This window comes from Nansenia antarctica (assembly GCF_963989245.1).
Source record: "Nansenia antarctica genome assembly, chromosome: 7".
NCBI classification, from domain to species: Eukaryota; Metazoa; Chordata; class Actinopteri; order Argentiniformes; family Microstomatidae; genus Nansenia; species Nansenia antarctica.
In genome coordinates, this window is record NC_137677.1 from 1,641,523 (window position 1) to 1,659,065 (window position 17,543).

General features: G+C 42.7%; 1 protein-coding gene across 1 annotated transcript in view; it reads right to left on the minus strand.

Annotated features, from left to right (window-relative positions):
• tmem131 (transmembrane protein 131) overlaps positions 1-17,543 on the minus strand; it is a gene marked incomplete at its 5' end in the record, with an annotated part of 44,533 nt that overhangs the window by 23,044 nt on the left and 3,946 nt on the right. Inside the window, 13 exons of the mRNA XM_080535972.1 lie at positions 578-731; positions 1,324-1,432; positions 1,787-1,895; positions 2,236-2,297; positions 2,420-2,476; positions 2,600-2,750; positions 3,320-3,400; positions 3,575-3,697; positions 3,821-3,937; positions 6,652-6,772; positions 8,491-8,559; positions 14,597-14,637; positions 15,699-15,760. Of these exons, the coding sequence (XP_080392098.1) occupies positions 578-731; positions 1,324-1,432; positions 1,787-1,895; positions 2,236-2,297; positions 2,420-2,476; positions 2,600-2,750; positions 3,320-3,400; positions 3,575-3,697; positions 3,821-3,937; positions 6,652-6,772; positions 8,491-8,559; positions 14,597-14,637; positions 15,699-15,760 (1,256 nt within the window). The remainder of the gene's footprint in view (positions 1-577; positions 732-1,323; positions 1,433-1,786; positions 1,896-2,235; positions 2,298-2,419; positions 2,477-2,599; positions 2,751-3,319; positions 3,401-3,574; positions 3,698-3,820; positions 3,938-6,651; positions 6,773-8,490; positions 8,560-14,596; positions 14,638-15,698; positions 15,761-17,543) is intronic.

A 17,543-nucleotide genomic window follows, 5' to 3' on the forward strand; every position in this document is an offset into this window, starting at 1 on the left:
TGTTGTTAATAAAATATATAATAATAATATTAAATATATATATAATAACATATTATTATTAACACATATTATATTTAATATTATTATTATATATTTTATTAACAACAAAAAAGCAAAGGGTGGCTACTTTGAGGAATCTAAAATATAAGACATATTTAGAGTTATTTCACACTTTATTGTTAAATACATCATTCCACATGTGTTCATTCATAGTTTTGATGCCTTCAGTGAGAATCTACAATGTACCAAATAGTCATGAAAATAAAGGAAACGCATTGAATGAGAAGGTGTGTCCAAACTTTTGGCCTGTACTGTACGTGTAGTCCAGGCCTTATGAATATCCATATACGTGTAGTCAGGCCTTATAAATATCCATATACGTGTAGTCCAGGCCTTATAAATATCCATATACCTGTAGTCCAGGCCTTATAAATATCCATATACGTGTAGTCCAGGCCTTATAAATATCCATATACGTGTAGTCCAGGCCTTATGAATATCCATATACGTGTAGTCCAGACCTTATAAATATCCATATACGTGTAGTCCAGGCCTTAACCTCAGTATTACCACTCACATTGAACATGGTCTTGGCCTCCTCCGGCAAGGACACGTTGTGAATCCGGATAGCGAAGTTGAAGGTGTTGGTTAGGAAGATGGGCCTGTTGACCGGGTCCACAGGGCTGTCCCGGATGTGGAACAGGGTGGCCGTGTGGTCAAAGCCCAGGTACCTACGAGAGACAGAGGACAGGGTACAGGTTAGATGGGACTAACATAGCATAACAAGCTAGAACGCCACAGGAACGCAACTGAACTGTGAGCTAAGACAGAGGTGATCAAATCATCAATGAAACAATATGGTATAATAACATACTATCCATGATTTAGCTTGGAAGACTTTTAATGTAGGGCCTAACAGTGGCGGACTCGGGCTGTTTGATGGGCAGGGGGGGGGCGAAAAGAAAAAAAAGGGCACCTACTGCACAACATGGGACCCCATCAGTGCACATGGTCAAGTTTAGACCATTGGAAGGGCAGCCAATAGGGCACATCCTCTAATTTTGCCACTCAAAAGGGCACTTAAGTGTGACGTTTTTCAACGGTGGGGGCACATGGTCAAGTTTAGACCATTGGAGGGGCACCAGTAGGGCACATCCTCTCATTTTCGCCACTCAAAAAGGCATTTCTGCCACTCAAAAGGGCACTTAGGAGACGTTTTTCAACCGTGGGGGCACCAGGAGGGGCGGTCGCCCCCACCTGCCCCCCCCCTGAGTCCGCCAGTGGGGCCTAACTGTCAAAAGAAATGACCCAACAAGCACTCACCCGTCTAACACCTCAGCTTGGTATGGGATTTCAAGTTTAGAGTAGCTTTTCTCTTTTGCTTTCACTGTTATTTTACCAGAAAACTGATATGGTCTTCGTGCCTTTGACGCTGTGAATAAAAAAGAGAAGCATTAGAATATGGGTTAGTTTTGTGTTTCTTTCCTCTTTTGATCTGAGAAAGCAGAGTGTTATTCAACCCCATGACACACATCTAGAGGCTCAACATCTGATCATCTAACGCAATTTACATTAACTGATTCTCACAAGGTTAACAAATTGGGAATTAACTAGGTCAAGCGAATTCAGTTGCATCCATGATTTGATATCTCTGAGGCAGGTAGTGAGGGTGGAGTGGGCGTTAGGGGAGATGGTTTTGGAGGAGAGGTAGAGTTGGGTGTCATCGGCATAGCAATGGTTCAAGTGAATTTCACAACTTAGTGGTTTAAATGATTACAGCACTTACCATCAAAATTAATACTTGCAACTTTGGTATATCGACTCTCTCCTGCTTTTAGCGTGATCGCTTTGAACTCTATCGTAACCGCTTCGTTTGATGGCGTTGACCGCACACTCTGGAAATCAAAACAGAAGATTAGCCTTCATGTCAGAACTGGTTTCAGCTAAACACATCGTGACGTTAGAATTATAAGGTTCTATCTCCATTTTTGTCAAAATTGAGTTTTTTACATAATCTGATCCATTAGGTGTTTATTAATGCCTGTGTGGTGTTATTTTTAAAATGTTGACATTTTTGAGTTAGTAATTAATAAAATACAAAGGTTCCATCTCACAAAACATAATGGAATGTAAAAACGTTGACGCTCAATATCTCTGAACTGCCCTAAACGGAGATAGAACCTTAAAATTCTAAGATCACGACATTTCTGGGTAGAGTTACTACAAGTTACTTACTGTAATCGGTACATCTTTTGTTCCTGAATTTAGAAGATGTAAATTCAATTGTTTTGGTCGATCTGTGACATTAACCGATTATCCAAATCAAAGAGAAAGACAAGAGGGAGGGGTTAATCAAGGTTATATAGACTATAACGGTATCCATTCATCATTTCTGGATGTGTTAATAAACTCGACATACCTTGTGACCGTAAAGTACCGAAGTCAAGCATCTCTGTGGAGGAATATATACCAGGTGCTGCAATACAGAACGACCGTATCATACATGTGAACCAGGAGGAGACTGAACCATCAGAAGAATGACAGTGCTACTGGATATTGCAACGGCCACAGGACCACTGGCCGATGTCAACAGTCTCACCTGAGGTCACCTCCACCTCTACAGGGAGGATAATAAACTGGTCTTCATTAGGGGCGTTGGTTTTGATCCTGATGAAGGCTGTGTGGTTGTCTGCGTCTCGCGAGGAGAAGCTAGCTCTCATCACTCCCTTTGTTTCAAATGGGGGTATCTCCTAAAACAGACACACCTTTAGTCACCCTGAAGACTAAAGAGTACTGGCAGCTAGAGGTAAAGGAACACTTGGATCTTAGATATACACACAACATCCATAGATTAAGTCAGTCGTAACGGTCATCAGTCAATTCGGTTGTTAAGTCTGACGTCAAACGTGACGTTTAGCAATTTCCGGGTCCAAACCAGAAATTCCCCGCACCAGAGTACCAGTGTACTAAAGCACCAGAGTACCAGTGTACTAAAGCACCAGAGTACCAGTGTACTAAAGCACCAGAGTACCAGTGTACTAAAGCGGTAGAATGACAGTTCAATCGTTTTTTAGACTGGGATCTATTCATACAACAAGGGACACAGCAGCACTTTCCTGTTTTTCCCATATTGTCAGCGTCTTTGAGCCTCGGAAAAGCGCTATACAAATATAATGAATTATTATTATTACTGAGGCATTTCGAAGAGAGCGCCTCAGCCAACGTTGGAAACACGTCACGACTTAACAACCGAACAGCTAACACTCTGCCATTTAGGGTTGGACTGATGAGGGTCTCATAAAAAAACGTTGAAACCAACCCATAATTTCCTGGTGCCTCCTTGTTGCCCCGTGGGCAGCTCCAGGTGTAGGTCACCCCCACTAGAGTACATCTCCACAACCTGCGGGCAAATAAAGACGACAACAACACTGTTTACAGATGTGACATTAATCAGCTGCACATACTGTACTGTGCCAGGTGGGACATGTGCTGAATTGCTCACCAGTGTCCCTCCAGGACAACATTGACCAATAAGAAGCTCATATGAATGGAGGTGCGTGACATGAGTGGTTACCTGCAGTGGTTCACTGTGTGGGTTATGGATGTTTATCAGTGGGGAGAAGCTGCTGTTTACTGGGACTCTGGCCCCAATGAAGGGCCGTAGTCTGTAGGGGTTAGGTATACCTACCCCAAAAACCTGGACGAGAGAGGGGGGGAGAAACCAAAACGTTACGTTATCAACCAAATGTTTATAAATCATTGGCTTTTAAATTTCAAGCAAATGTTATGAAGGTGTTTATTTCTGCGTGCGTTTGTTTACCTGGTATGTAAACACTCCGTGAAGTGATGTATTAATAAATAAAGTATTTTCTACGTTCCCTACGACTCGGGCGAGAAACACGACGTCGAATGACGTGTTCCCCGCCGGCGGAATTATCTGCAAGAGAAGAAGAGATTAACATCAATTAGCTAGGCGTTAACGAGCATCACCTGATCTAACACTAGGGGTAGTGGTGGTCTAGTGGATAGTGAGTTGGACTTATGATCGGAAGGTTGTGAGTTCAAATCCCGCCTGAAACCACACCTACTAGTGTGCCCTTAGCACTTAGCACTTAGCCCTCAGTTACTCCAGGGGGAATGTCCCTGTAATTCGTAATTGTAAATCGCTTTGGATTAAAAGCGTCTGCTAAATGGCAAATTAAATTAAATTAACACGGACATTACGCACAGCAGTTCATTTCAGGAACGACACAATGTTCCAACTAAGATGACGACAGTAGCTGATACTGTACCAAGCTGTCTGACAACCGGGACGGCTTGCAACTGAGCCCCTCATAGGCAGTATTACTATGAGCCCCTCATAGGCAGTATTACTATGATAAGCATTTCAAACAACCTCTTTGCAAACTCATTTGTTGGCTGACAACATATCGGTCTTGAGAACCTATAGGTCATTTTCCCCGCACATAATTCCCTTTATGACAATAATTTCCAGTGCCATCAGCCTGCAGGGCTTGACGCTTACCTTTTCCCCAGGTAGCACTGTGCTACCATGTTGAAAAATGTAGTAGCACACCAAGAATTTCAGTAGCACAATGAAAATTGCGCAATTTTCGTCAACAACGACAACAAATTATCATAATCATAACATATCAAAATTATCATAACCGGCTCTTGGCCGTAATAAAAATGGAGACTCACACAATGTAAAGGGGAAGTAAGAATCTTAATTTCAGTTGGCCCACGGTTCGGTATGAACCTCGGTTTTTGGGTCACGGTTCACGGTTCGTTTTTGTTTTTGTTTCAAATGCTACTATTTATTTACAAACTGTTACTTTATTTTGCTTATACTTATGGAACTTTAACATTTAGACACATTCCAGAATATGACTGGTAAATTGTATAATATAAATATATATAAACAAAACACTTTCAAATGTAAAAAAATTACATAAACACTTTCAAATGTGACGTGTTGTGGATTGGAACTACGGATCATAAACTTTCAAATGATGTGTCATACATTGAAATCCGAAAAAAGATGAAGTTAGAGTCATTTGAATGTTAGACATCAGGCACATATAGGGTTAACCTCTTTGTAATGAAACCGGAAGCAACCGCTGCTAGCAGCTAGCGGCTAACAAAACACAGCGCTACGAACTATGAGAGCTGTATCCCATATACCCATTATGCGCATTTTAAGCGCATATAGGACTCGCGTGAAGCATTTCTGCGACACGCGTTTCTGTTCACTGTTTTCATTCCCTCATCGCTTATACACATAGGTTTGACTGCGCATGACAGTAGTTCAGCAGTTAGTCGCACTGGTGCGATTGAATGTATTTCCAAGTCGCACAGAAATATATTCACTCGCAAATGCGACCAAAACAGTCGCACTGTCGAGCCCTGGCCTGGATTACAAGTTCAACAGCCCAAGCCCAGTCAATCATCTAATCTTGTCAGCTTTCATTGACAAACAGACAAACAGTAGAGGAAAATGAGAACATGTACATGTAAGACTATTCCTAGAGACTTCAACAAGCAAGTGTAGAGGTAATGGCCAGTAACCTCTGGCCAGGCCAAATGGAACCCCCCCTAACAGTGGTCACAGGGCAGGGTGAGGTTGCCTTTTATGAGTGTGTCAGCAACAGGTGGGATGGGTTTAATTTATTACAGTCATGAGCATGGCTGTGTCTTCCTTTAATTAGGCTAGCTGTTTAACTGAGGCAACTGCCCAACACTGCTACAACGTGAACAACTACTTCACTCTAGCTTACATTTTAATTAGGCTACACAATTACTTTGTTTTCTTTTTATTGCTAGGGCTACATCTAAGGCCTAGGCTACAGGGCGCCAGATTTGGCTTAAACGGTGATGATCTGATATCGTTCGCACCTCACGGCTACACGACTTCTTTTTTACTTAATACTGTTCAGCACTTGAGGTTACATTCAATGCATGACTTGTGCCATATAGGCTACATAAAACTATGAAAGCGGCAAGTAACAAGTGTGCGCATTAAAGCGTCTAGGCATTAGGCACGTAACATCCATATGCTGTATAAATAAAGTTTGGTTGATTAATGTGTATGTGCGCGTTGCGTGCGACCCAACCGTTCAGCGCACGTCTTGTGCTATAAATAGCCTACACTTGTCTTGATAAACCAGTGCTGTGACATTATTTATCGTCTTAGAAACATCTTAGCAAGAGGCACGTCAACAATTATCCTAAAGTTTATTGTGCATAAGCTCTTTTTATACCACCTACATTTACACAGATGAATACGGTATACATGCCATGTCTTGGATGCAGACATGTAAGAGGAGATTGATGGGGGGTGTATATAGCCTAAGGATCATGGTGAATCCCTGCTGTTTTCAATGCTGTGGCGATGACAAAGTCATGTACACTAAAGGCACTTTTTCTAAGCAGCCGCGTCAATGTTCACACCAGAGATTCAGAGTGAAGAGAGTTAAGGGTGTCAAGTTGCTCACACACTCACAAGAGGAAGCCCAGAATGTCAGAGGTGTATTTTGAAACAGCCAGGAAGTCACCATTTGTCACAATACCCACAGGCCTTTGTTCTGCATTCAGATTACACACAATAGTCTGGCTACAAGTTATTCTTGAAGTTGAGTAAGTTGTACTCACCCTGTTCTGGAAAAAGGATGCGTGAAAATGTGCTGTTGTTGCTGATATTGATATCAAACTAATTTCTTCTGAACTAGGATTATGCAAATAAACTTTTTCCATTTTTGGCATCCCAACAGGCCTAGAGAGAAATGAACAACATGTGTAAGGAGAAATAATTCTGCATCATATGTGTACAATTTGATAAGGTTATCATCATCAATACATAATCTGACATACTCGCTAAATACCAATGATAGCCTTAGGAGTGTTAATAAATAAGTTATTAGCACTACATTATTAACCATACGAGGAGCTTCTCTAAACTAGACATATGGGCGAACAAAGAGGAGAGAGAGCATTGGGTTCAGAGGTAAAATAAACATACATAAAATCATCTTAAAACTAGAGACAGAATGAGGCTAAAGGAAAACAAGACAGGAAGAACGCTGTCCAAGGAAAGGACAAATTGAGACAAGGTTGTCAGAGGTTGGGAGAGGGGAGACTGCTAATCAAGAAATCGTGACGTTAGACGTTGTCAAAATTTAGTTTTTTACATAATCTGATCCATTAGGTGTTAGCCTGTGTGGTGTTATTTTAAAAATGTTGACATTTTTGAGTTAGTAATTCATAAAATACAAAGGTTCCATCTCACAAAACATAATGGAATGTAAAAACTTTGACGCTCAATATCTCTGAACTGCCCTAAACGGAGATAGAACCTTATCATTCTAAACTCACGAAATTCTAAATTGGGCAAATCAGTGGAATTCAACTAAAAAAGGTAGGCTAGTCGTTCTCCAAGTTAGGAGCGTGACTCGCCAGGCTAACCAAAAGGCAACCAAAGCAAGTTTAAGTAGCCTAATCTCCTCCCCGTGGCTCGTCATCAAGGTATTTGGTTTCAAATCAGGGAAGTCTGTACAGGCAGCTAATCAGGAGGTTATGGCAGTTATGGTTCTGCTCTGAAACCCCCTACGCCTCCTCATCTTCTAATGGACCAGCTACTGCTGCTACTACAGCGAGTGAGGGATAAATGGAGCAGCCGATATGCAAATGAGACAGAAGATGTCGTCAAGCGTGCACAAACACGCGCCTGTTTACCAGGAAGATGTACGTTTTTCCCTCTGAGCTTAACCAATGTCACACACCGTATCTTTACAAGATTACACACAGAGATTTATTGCAAACGCTAAATTAACCCCCCTGCCTTCTATTGCCGTTTGTTGACAATTTTCTTGAGGATTTCTCAAGTTTAACAAACAGGCCGATTCCTTACAAACAAGCACAGCTGATGAGGGGGGTTGTTTATTGGGAAAGTAGGACGGGGGTTGGGGAGGGGGTTGTGGGGTTGTGGAGGGGGGCTGAGACAGCTGGGTGGGTTCACTGGGGGGGTGGGGAGGGGGGCTGTGTGTGTGTCCCTTCTCTGTGACACTGAATCACTGCATGTGCCTGAGTACACTAGGCATCAACAGAACATGGTAACAGAACATGGGTGCTGTTTGAACTGTCTTGTCGAAGGTGATGTAATTAATCTGGCCATAAACCTGGGTGTTGTCTGTAGCGGATACATCCGTCAGTTTAACGCATACTGAACACAGTTCAAATATAAACAAACAGTTCAACGGTGGCTAGGTTACGTAGGTGTTGCTGAAAAACAATTAACCATTCATCAACATTCATTGCGTCATAGAAACCCAACCTCTTGGCTACTTGCTTCATGTATTTACGCACTAATGTCTAACACGTTTAGAAGAAGAGTCAATCATGAAAGAAACAGAGGATGAGTCATGAAAACAGCTCATGAAAGGGAGGGAGTGACACATGGGGAGAAATGGAGGAGGAGATGACTCCGGTACTCACTGTTCGTGGAAGTCCAGCATCGGAGGTTCGAAGCGTATAGGTCTGCAGTTCCCCCGGTGTGGGGACGCACTGGAAGAGAGAGTAGGAGCGTCAGACAGCAGCAGAAGCAGCAGGCCTAGGAGACGAGTGTCCATGATCATGTGCATCTCAAACTAAGATGACCATGCGTACACATAGACATCAACACTTTTTTGTGTTTCCCATTTCTCCAACAGAGGCACATGAAGGCTCTGATATCAGTGCTTCTTCCAGCTGGGGAACACAGTCTCCACATAGAGACGCACGGCACACCTCCATAGAATCTAGAGAAAAGTCAGTTGCCTCTCTCCTGGTCACACTTGGTCACAGACTGGTAAAAGCCCTGGAAGTGTAGTGTTTCTCTCTTACACGCAGGCAGGCCAAGAAATAACAGTGAGACAGGTGTGAACTAAGGAGAAGGGGAGGAACCCGCCCAACCTGCCCGGTGACAGGTGTGTTTCAGTGACTCATCTCAGGGGGAGAGATAGATAGAAAAGGGAGAGAGATGATTTTACGAGAGATATTTTTTGGTGAGCCGTATGTAAATTTCACCCAAATCCACTTTGAAAACAACGTGAGGAAAGTACACACGACACGTCCACGCCTCAACTCAGGCCATGCGGTAGCTACAACATATTTAAGTACTGTATTCACGTCTTCATGTTTCATGTCAAACTGTAGTCCCAAGATATTTTCTGATATGATTTTTATCAACATAGTAGGTAGGCCTACACAAAGAAAAAACAAGAGATAGTGCTCTTAATCTCTTAGTTTCTAGTCTTGTTCGTAAACCCATTTTTCCCCCCCAAATCTCTCTCATTCACATTCTCTGTACCAGTGTGCAGGCAGCTCACATTCTAGCCAGCCGAGCTCACCGAAATGTAATTAGACGACTCCAACATTACCCCCCAGGTTAGACGATTTACCAGAGATGAATTTCACCCATTTAGCACCTAGCCTACATGTGCAGGGAGATACAATGGTGATGACAATGTGAGTCTCCCCAGAGAGCTGCAGAGAGGCCAGGTTTCCTCCCTCAGGGGTGATACTGTACCTAGGAAGATAGTTTTTTTTTGTTTTTTTTCTGAGTGGGGCAGTCCCACTCATATTTTTTGTTTTCAATGATAGATATAGTAGAGATTATGACACGAAGGATGGGTGAGAGACAGAGAGGAGGGATGACGTGCAGGATATGTCCGCGGCCGGAATCGACCCGGGAAACCTGCGGTTACGTGGTCAGCGCTTATTCCACTACGCCACCTAAGCGGCCCTCTGGGAAGGCAGTTGGATTGTGAAACCGTCCGGCACTAAGGGACTCTCTCAACCTGGGGCATTAAGATTCTCTACCAGGGTTGAATATATATCGGCCCTGGGGGGAAAACACCAGTGTGGGTTGAGCTTGTCCTCAGGTGAGGACGTGTCAGCAGGGTGGCAGCAAATCGTGAGCTTAGAATGATAAGGTTCTATCTCCGTTTAGAATGATAAGGTTCTATCTCCGTTTAGAATGATAAGGTTCTATCTCCGTTTAGAATGATAAGGTTCTATCTCCGTTTAGAATGATATGGTTCTATCTCCGTTTAGGGCAGTTCAGAGATATTGAGCGTCAAAGTTTTTACATTCCATTATGTTTTGTGAGATGGAACCTTTGTATTTTATTAATTACTAACTCAAAAATGTCAACATTTAAAAAAATAACACCACACAGGCATTAATAAACACCTAATGGATCAGATTATGTAAACAACTCAATTTTGACAAAAACGGCGATAGAACCTTATAATTCTAACGTCACGAAATGGCATAAGACATGTTGTTCATTGATAATGTGTGGATTTTATTTTGAGAAGTAAGGAGGACGTAATATTAGTACGCATCAAACACAGATTTAACAGAGGAAATGTTTTACTATTGGACCTTTTTCATGCAGCTTTCTACATTTTCACACATTGAAAAAGGTTGAACCTTTTGCAAAGATTAGGAGACAAATGAATGAAGATATGCGTTGTATCCATCTTATCTGTCAAGTTAAACTTTTCATGATGTCAAAACATGAGGCCAAAACATGAGTACACAAACCATCATCTCATCACAAAGCTCAGCCTGTTTTGTTTTTTTACATACAAAATATTTTGTCACAGTCTCGATCTGCCTTGCTCCACAAAAATGCCCTAATCCTGGACATGACTGCATCATCTGAGCTCTCGTGACCAATGAGTCATAGCGGTTACTTAGCACCTGGGTCCAAAACAGGCCACTCCCTTCTGACTAGGTCACAGTAGTTCATCTGTTCTCTCTCTCTTTCTGACAGATCTGTCTATCATTAAGGTGCCTTGATGACTGACAGAACAGTCTTTCTTTCATTTGCACAGTCAAATGAACAAGAGGAGGACGTCAGACTCCCCACTGAGTGGGAAGGGACAACAGCAGTAGAGACAAGGGAGGGCCTTCACCAGTAGAATTTGATTTGTAGGTCTTGGTTGGTTTCCTGGCCTCTGATCTGCATGTGCTCTAGGCTTCGTCATCGCAACGTGCGCATATGCGATAGGCCTAGTCCCATCGCAGCACTTACAATGTCACGGCAGATAATCTCAAACACATGTACTTCATGACAACTTTTTTTGCTGCTTGATATGAAGGGGAAACAAGAGAAGTCTCTCTGATATAACATAATGTAATCATCATTTAATACACACCATTTGTTGCTAGTTATTGGTGGTTCGCTGTGCGCATTCAGAGCCTTCATGTCAATCTCTGATCATCTTGATCAGTTTATCAAACAACCAAAGCAGGCCCCACCCCTACTAGTCGTAGACCACAACCTGAAAACGAGCACAAAAAAAACAAGATTTGATTCTTAAAAGAATATGGAATTATGAATGAATGAATGGACTTTATTGTCATTGTCATGGAATGGTGTGTGGAATTATTTCAGCTACAGAAAAGATGAAGTTGACCAAAAACAGGTATGTTGTCAACAGTGCCTTGCAATTGTTGCCACAGCATGAGGCAACACAACTAACTTATTTGACCATTTCATCTGCACCACAAAGCTCTCTGTATGACGAGTGTGAAGCCAGATCTGAGTGTCATCGGATCCAAAGCCAAAAACTATTTCAGTTTCACAATTTTCACAGCCTTTGCCGGTGTTGCATCACACGAGAAAGGTTCCAAACAGCAGAGAGATATCGCTGATGCGACAACTTTTCACCTTGTGAAAGACATGGTACCAATTTACACAGTTACCAAAGAAGATGTTTAAAAACATGATCCAGTCGCTTGACAAGTGATATGTAACACCATCACCATGATATGTAATACCATCACGCACCTATTCTCCTCACGTTGCCATCGCAGGCCTGTACCAGACATGCAAGGCACAAGTTGAAACAGAAAAAAAGTCTTCAGACTACTACTTTTCCTTTTATATGGTAAATGGTAAATGGACTGCACTTATATAGCGTTTTTTTTGCTGCTCCGAAGCTGCTCCAAAGCGCTTTACAACGGCCTCTCATTCACCCATTCACACACATTCACACACCAATGGCGGCAAGCTGCCATGCAAGGCGCCGGCCGGCCCGCTCACTGGGAGCAATTTTGGGGTTCAGTGTCTTGCCCAAGGACACTTCGACATGTGGCCAGCCGGGGCTCGAACCGCTGATCTGCCAACCGTGTGATCATTAGACGACTCCTCTACCTCCTGAGACACAGACGCCCCTAACGTGCTCCATCTGCAGGGTCAGCCTAGACTCGCGGGGCCAGCGATGCCATAGCAGGGTTACGGTCTTCAACCTGAGTTGATGTGTTTGTGGGCAGGGGGAGGGGGTACAGACGGTAGACATGCACGTTGCCCGTCGTTAAATCTTCGGAATTCACCACCATCTCCGACACAAATGTAGTGACTAACTAACTAACTAACTTCTAGAGGCTTGCCGATGTTAGCTAGCTATCTGCATTAGCCTTTGAGATTTATTTACATGTCTAGAGAGCAATTTCCACCTTGTGATTTATCAGTAGAGGAGTCAGTCTGTAGAAGACCCTCTCACACAGGAGATTTAAAACGGTCTCCTTTCTTGAAGTTCCCAGAATCTGGATCCATTATTTCCAGATGTAGCGCGTTAGCTGGTGCCGAGGGCTCAAGGCTAGTGTCAAGCTGACCTTTGGCAGGGTGAGTAACAGCCTGACACAGCAGACCCCCCCCCCCCCACCCCAGCATTTCAAAGCTGTTAATTGGTCAGACAAAGATGTGGTCAAGCAAGTTGTGGTGACCTCTAGTGACCTCTAGTTAAGGCCGTCCTAACACAAGCCAGAGCTTGTGAGGAGTAACAGATATAATTAAAGACTCACAAAAAAAAAATACAACTTGTGGGTGTTTGAGAGCCAAACACTTTTCATCATCACACATTTAGGCTTGATTGTCACAGTCACGCATTACTAGTCTTAGGCTAAACACAGAGACAGGTACTTAGGCTAAAAACCTCACATATCACAGTGAACAGTGAACAATGGTCCGATGACACAGATAGGACCATAGGTGGGTGAGGAGGAAGTATGAAGCCGCAGCGAGACAGAAGACTTTCTGGCACAACGCCTCTGCATAGGCAAAACCACTTCCCTGTGAGCCGACGGCACACAGACATGACAGTAAAAGCAGTGTGACGGTTTACCTTTGTGTTTCAGCTCTAAAGAGAAAGGCGGCTGAAAATACTTGTGAGACATTGTGAGGACAGGCAGAAACTAGTTTTAAGACCTCCTCTCACATAAGATATCAGCAGACAAATGACATACACACAGCTTACAATCAGTTGATGTAGCCTAACCAATTAAAATGATGTATCCATTAGGCCTAGCCTACTTCTTTTCATACTCTTAAAAAGCAGAATCTAATGTGGTGTGAAATGCAGTTTGAGATGATTGGATAAGCATAGGCTACATCTTTAAAGACATAAAAACAAATCATACCTACTCCTCTTAAACACAGCACCAGATAAAACACAATATGGACAATAAATAGCTCAGTAGTAATAATGTGCAACTGAAGGTATGGAGGTACTAATTATATCTGCTTCATAAAAAGCAGAACTACCATCAGAATCTGTTTTTAAAAAGGAGTGTTCAGCCTTACTACTAAACAGTAGGATGGGACTGTTAGTACTCAGAAACACACTGAAGCTCCACTTATGACAGAAATATGGCCTCCACCCCTAGGCTGGGTCTGAGAGTGAACCCACTAAATATGAGAGATAAACTCAAATCTACACACAAACTGAACAGACTATTCTATGAAGTACATTTGAGACAGAGGAGATGTAGTAGCCTATTGCATAAACGCATTGTGTTCCTCAAACAGACATATGTATACAGTTATATGTTCATACAGATATGGTTTCACAATGCTCTAGTAGTGAAAGAAATGCAGCTAATGCGGTCACTGGCTTTCAGCTTTTTTTTTTGCTGATCTGGCAGTAGTCATTTCTAGAGAATCTCCGCCTGTTGGGCGTATCTATATCTAGCTTCAGAAGTTTAAACATGCAGCACGGGCTAGCCAATCACAGAAAGACACACAGACACCTAAAGACCTGAGAGAGAGAAAGAGAGAGCCAGCCTAGCCTCAAACCCAGAGAGTGTTCACTGGTTTAAGAAACCTGAATGGGAGGCAGGGAGGGTACAAAGAAGCTGGGGAAACTGGCTTGAGGAATCACAAAATAATAACAACAACATAATCTCCTCCCACCATTTGCGTGTAGACACAGTCTTCTGTGTCCACTGATATGCTGATTACAGTCGGTTACAACCAGGACAAGAAAGAAAGTGACAGTTGCTTGGTTGTGATTGCGCACGGCCGGTTATGACTGGTTATGAGGTTGAGAAGACAGAGAGTGAGAGAGTCTCAGAAGAACAAGACAGAATGTCCTGAGGGTTGGGACGGTGGACGATTAAGAACTACAGCCTGGTTACAGTGTGTCTAGCGAGCGCATGCATGGCACATCTAATCTGAACCACATGTTGTCATTTTGTTTGTAGTTCAACTGCATGATTGAGGGCAGGAAATTTGAAGGAAGAATATAAAGAATACAAAATGAAGACGTACCTTTTTTGATGATATAAACTCAGATCAATGTCGGACTCTGTCTGCAAAGAGATGAAATAACAATTAATTGTGTGTGTTGCCTATGCACGTATAGTGTATACTGTGTGTGTGTGTGTGTGTGTGTGTGTGTGTGTGTGTGTGTGTGTGTGTGTTGCCTATGCACGTAGAGTATACTGTGTGTGTGTGTGTGTGTGTGTGTGTGTGTGTGTGTCAAAGTGCAAACTCTGGTCAAGCTGCCAAATTAGCTAAATTCAGTGTCGTCTACAAGCGGTGCTAGCCCAGTTCTGCTGAGCTAAAATAAGCTCCGCCTCCTCCAGCATAGCAGAACATCCTGATGGGCCAGGCTGCTGGGGCTATTTTTATAGGTTTAGATTTCAACACTACTACAACAACAACAAACACAGCTTCGCTAGGAGTCTTGGAAGCACATAACATTAGCCATGCATTCACCTGATGAAGACAGTGACAACAACAAACACAGCTTTGCTATGAGGCTTACAGAGCAATAGCTTTATGGAATAGGCTACCTGCCTCTCTCATAGGGCTTTCACACCGGCAAAGAACCGTGCCGGTTCGCGTTCGAAAACCTCCGAACGTTGGCGCTGTCTGGCGAACGAGCTCGCGTTCATACCAGTGTATCGTTCGCCAGACAGCGCCAACGTTCGGAGGTTTCCGAACGCGAACGCGAACCGGCACGGTTCTTTGCCGGTGTGAAAGCCCTATCAGAGGCCTACCTAGGAGAGACTACAAGGAACACATCAAAACTCACTTTGATGGTCATGGGGACTAATTTATGCAAAAACCAAGTGAATGTATTGCTTTTCTGCTTTTGTTATGTATTGTGTATTAATGTGTTTTAATGCCATGTTTCAGAAGGTTTATTGACATGTACTGAAAGTGTATGAAGTAATGAAATACAGATTTTTGTAATGTTTTAATGTAAGGACTCTTGGAAGATTAGCCATTGGCTACAAGAGGTCCTAATAAAAACTCAAAACTCAAACTCAAAGCACATAACATTAGCCATGCATTCACCTGATGTAGAAAGACAGTGAAGAGTAAAGGGGTTGTCCCCAGAGTCAGAAGGCTGTATGTTGCTTACCTGTAAGAGACCTCCTTCACCAAAATGTAGCACCTCTAGAATGGTGTCTGACTGAATGAACGCTGTGGAGACAAGCACAGAAAGATTCGCCATGAGATTAGAGTACATAGCTGACATCTTTCTTGTCATTTTCCCATCTAGAGAAGGTTATCCATGCGTTCACATTATTGCAACTCCCTTTATTCATCCTTCAGTAAAACAAAAATCATGTTTGGTAACATGGTTAACAGCTCATCCAAAATGCAGCAGCGAGGCTTTTAACCACAACTAGGGAAATAGACTACATCATGACCCCAATTTTCAGTATTTACCTGTTAGTCTTAGAACTGATTTTAAGATTTGACTGATAACTTTTGAGGTTGGGCTGAGTCTGGACATTGTAATCACTTATGAGCCCAGGATCCTCAGATAGGGCTTTCACACCGGCAAAGAACCGTGCCGGTTCGCGTTTGGAAACCTCCGAACGTTGGCGCTGTCTGGCGAACGATACGAGTGTATGAACGCGGGCTCGTTCGCCAGACAGCGCAAACGTTCTGAGGTTTCCAAACGCGAACCGGCACGGTTCTTTGCCGGTGTGAAAGCCCTAAGACAGGGCCCTCCTGGCCCTTCCTAAGTCTAGACTGAAGACAAAGTGACAGTGCCTTTGACATCAGGGCCCCTAGACTCTGGAACCACCTGCCTGAGGATATTAGGTTAGAAAGATCGGTATTTTCTTTTAAATCTCTTCTTTAAACTAATTTCATTTGTATAGGCTTTTATAGGCTGCCCATATTCTTTCTTTTTAATGTGTTGTGTTTTACTGTTTTCTACTCATAATTCTGTTTTTATTTGCAAATTTGTAAAGCGTTTTTTAAAAAGGTGCTGTTTGAATAAAGTTGATTATTATTATGTCACTTAAAGAAATGAGAGGCAGTTTGGACAGTAACAGGTTTCATGGGAGATGGGCTGATAAAGGCTACTGACAAGTAGAACTAATTTGTTTCAGGTAGGCTTACGCCCTCACATGACATGACCATACACCTGCTCATTGTTCATTTGATTTATTAGGATCATTAGCTGATGCAAAGCTTTGGAGATATTTGAGAAGCTGCATTGCATGCAGGTAGTTTGCATGTCATCATGCACACTAGGCCGAGATATTGAAACCGCTTTGCATAGCCAACAACAACCTGTCAGGACAGTAGGACACTAAAGTCAACAAGGTCAACTTCAGACACTGTGGACCAGGTCCAAACCCAACAATAGCTTCTTCAGTAGGCTTAGCCTGCTTGCAGCAGAGTTTTATAAGTCGTGGTTGTAGAGAACTAACTTGCTGTCATATGAGGAGAATGTCATGCATATTCACTTGTTCAGGACTTGTTCCAGAGGGGGAACCAAATTCAATTCATTGCCAAACTCACAGCCTCAGTGAGATGATATCATCTTTTGTGTGAGCTTTACTTAGAAAAAGACAAAAGCAGGGCACCCTAAACTGTGCCAGTGAGGGGATCACACTCAACACACTCTCCCTCTCACTGTACATCAGGGGCTATTATTAGCTCGTGGACGGGGGTGGGTGGAGTTTATAGACCAGCATCAGCGTCAGATAAAACTGCACTCAGAGAGAAACACATCACAATATTACACAGGTCAGTCAGAGACCCCAATATATCTACATTAGCCTAATTAAAGTGGTTAGCAAACCATCATACATCAGTAATGATGATTAGTAACACTGCAGGTGAAGTAAATTGTAGTAAACGTAGCCTAATGGTCAGAAATATATAAATATATATAAAATATCATGATAACAAGCTAGCTAGTTGTGATGTCTGTGATGGAAGGGTAGTCAGGGGAAGCCTATGG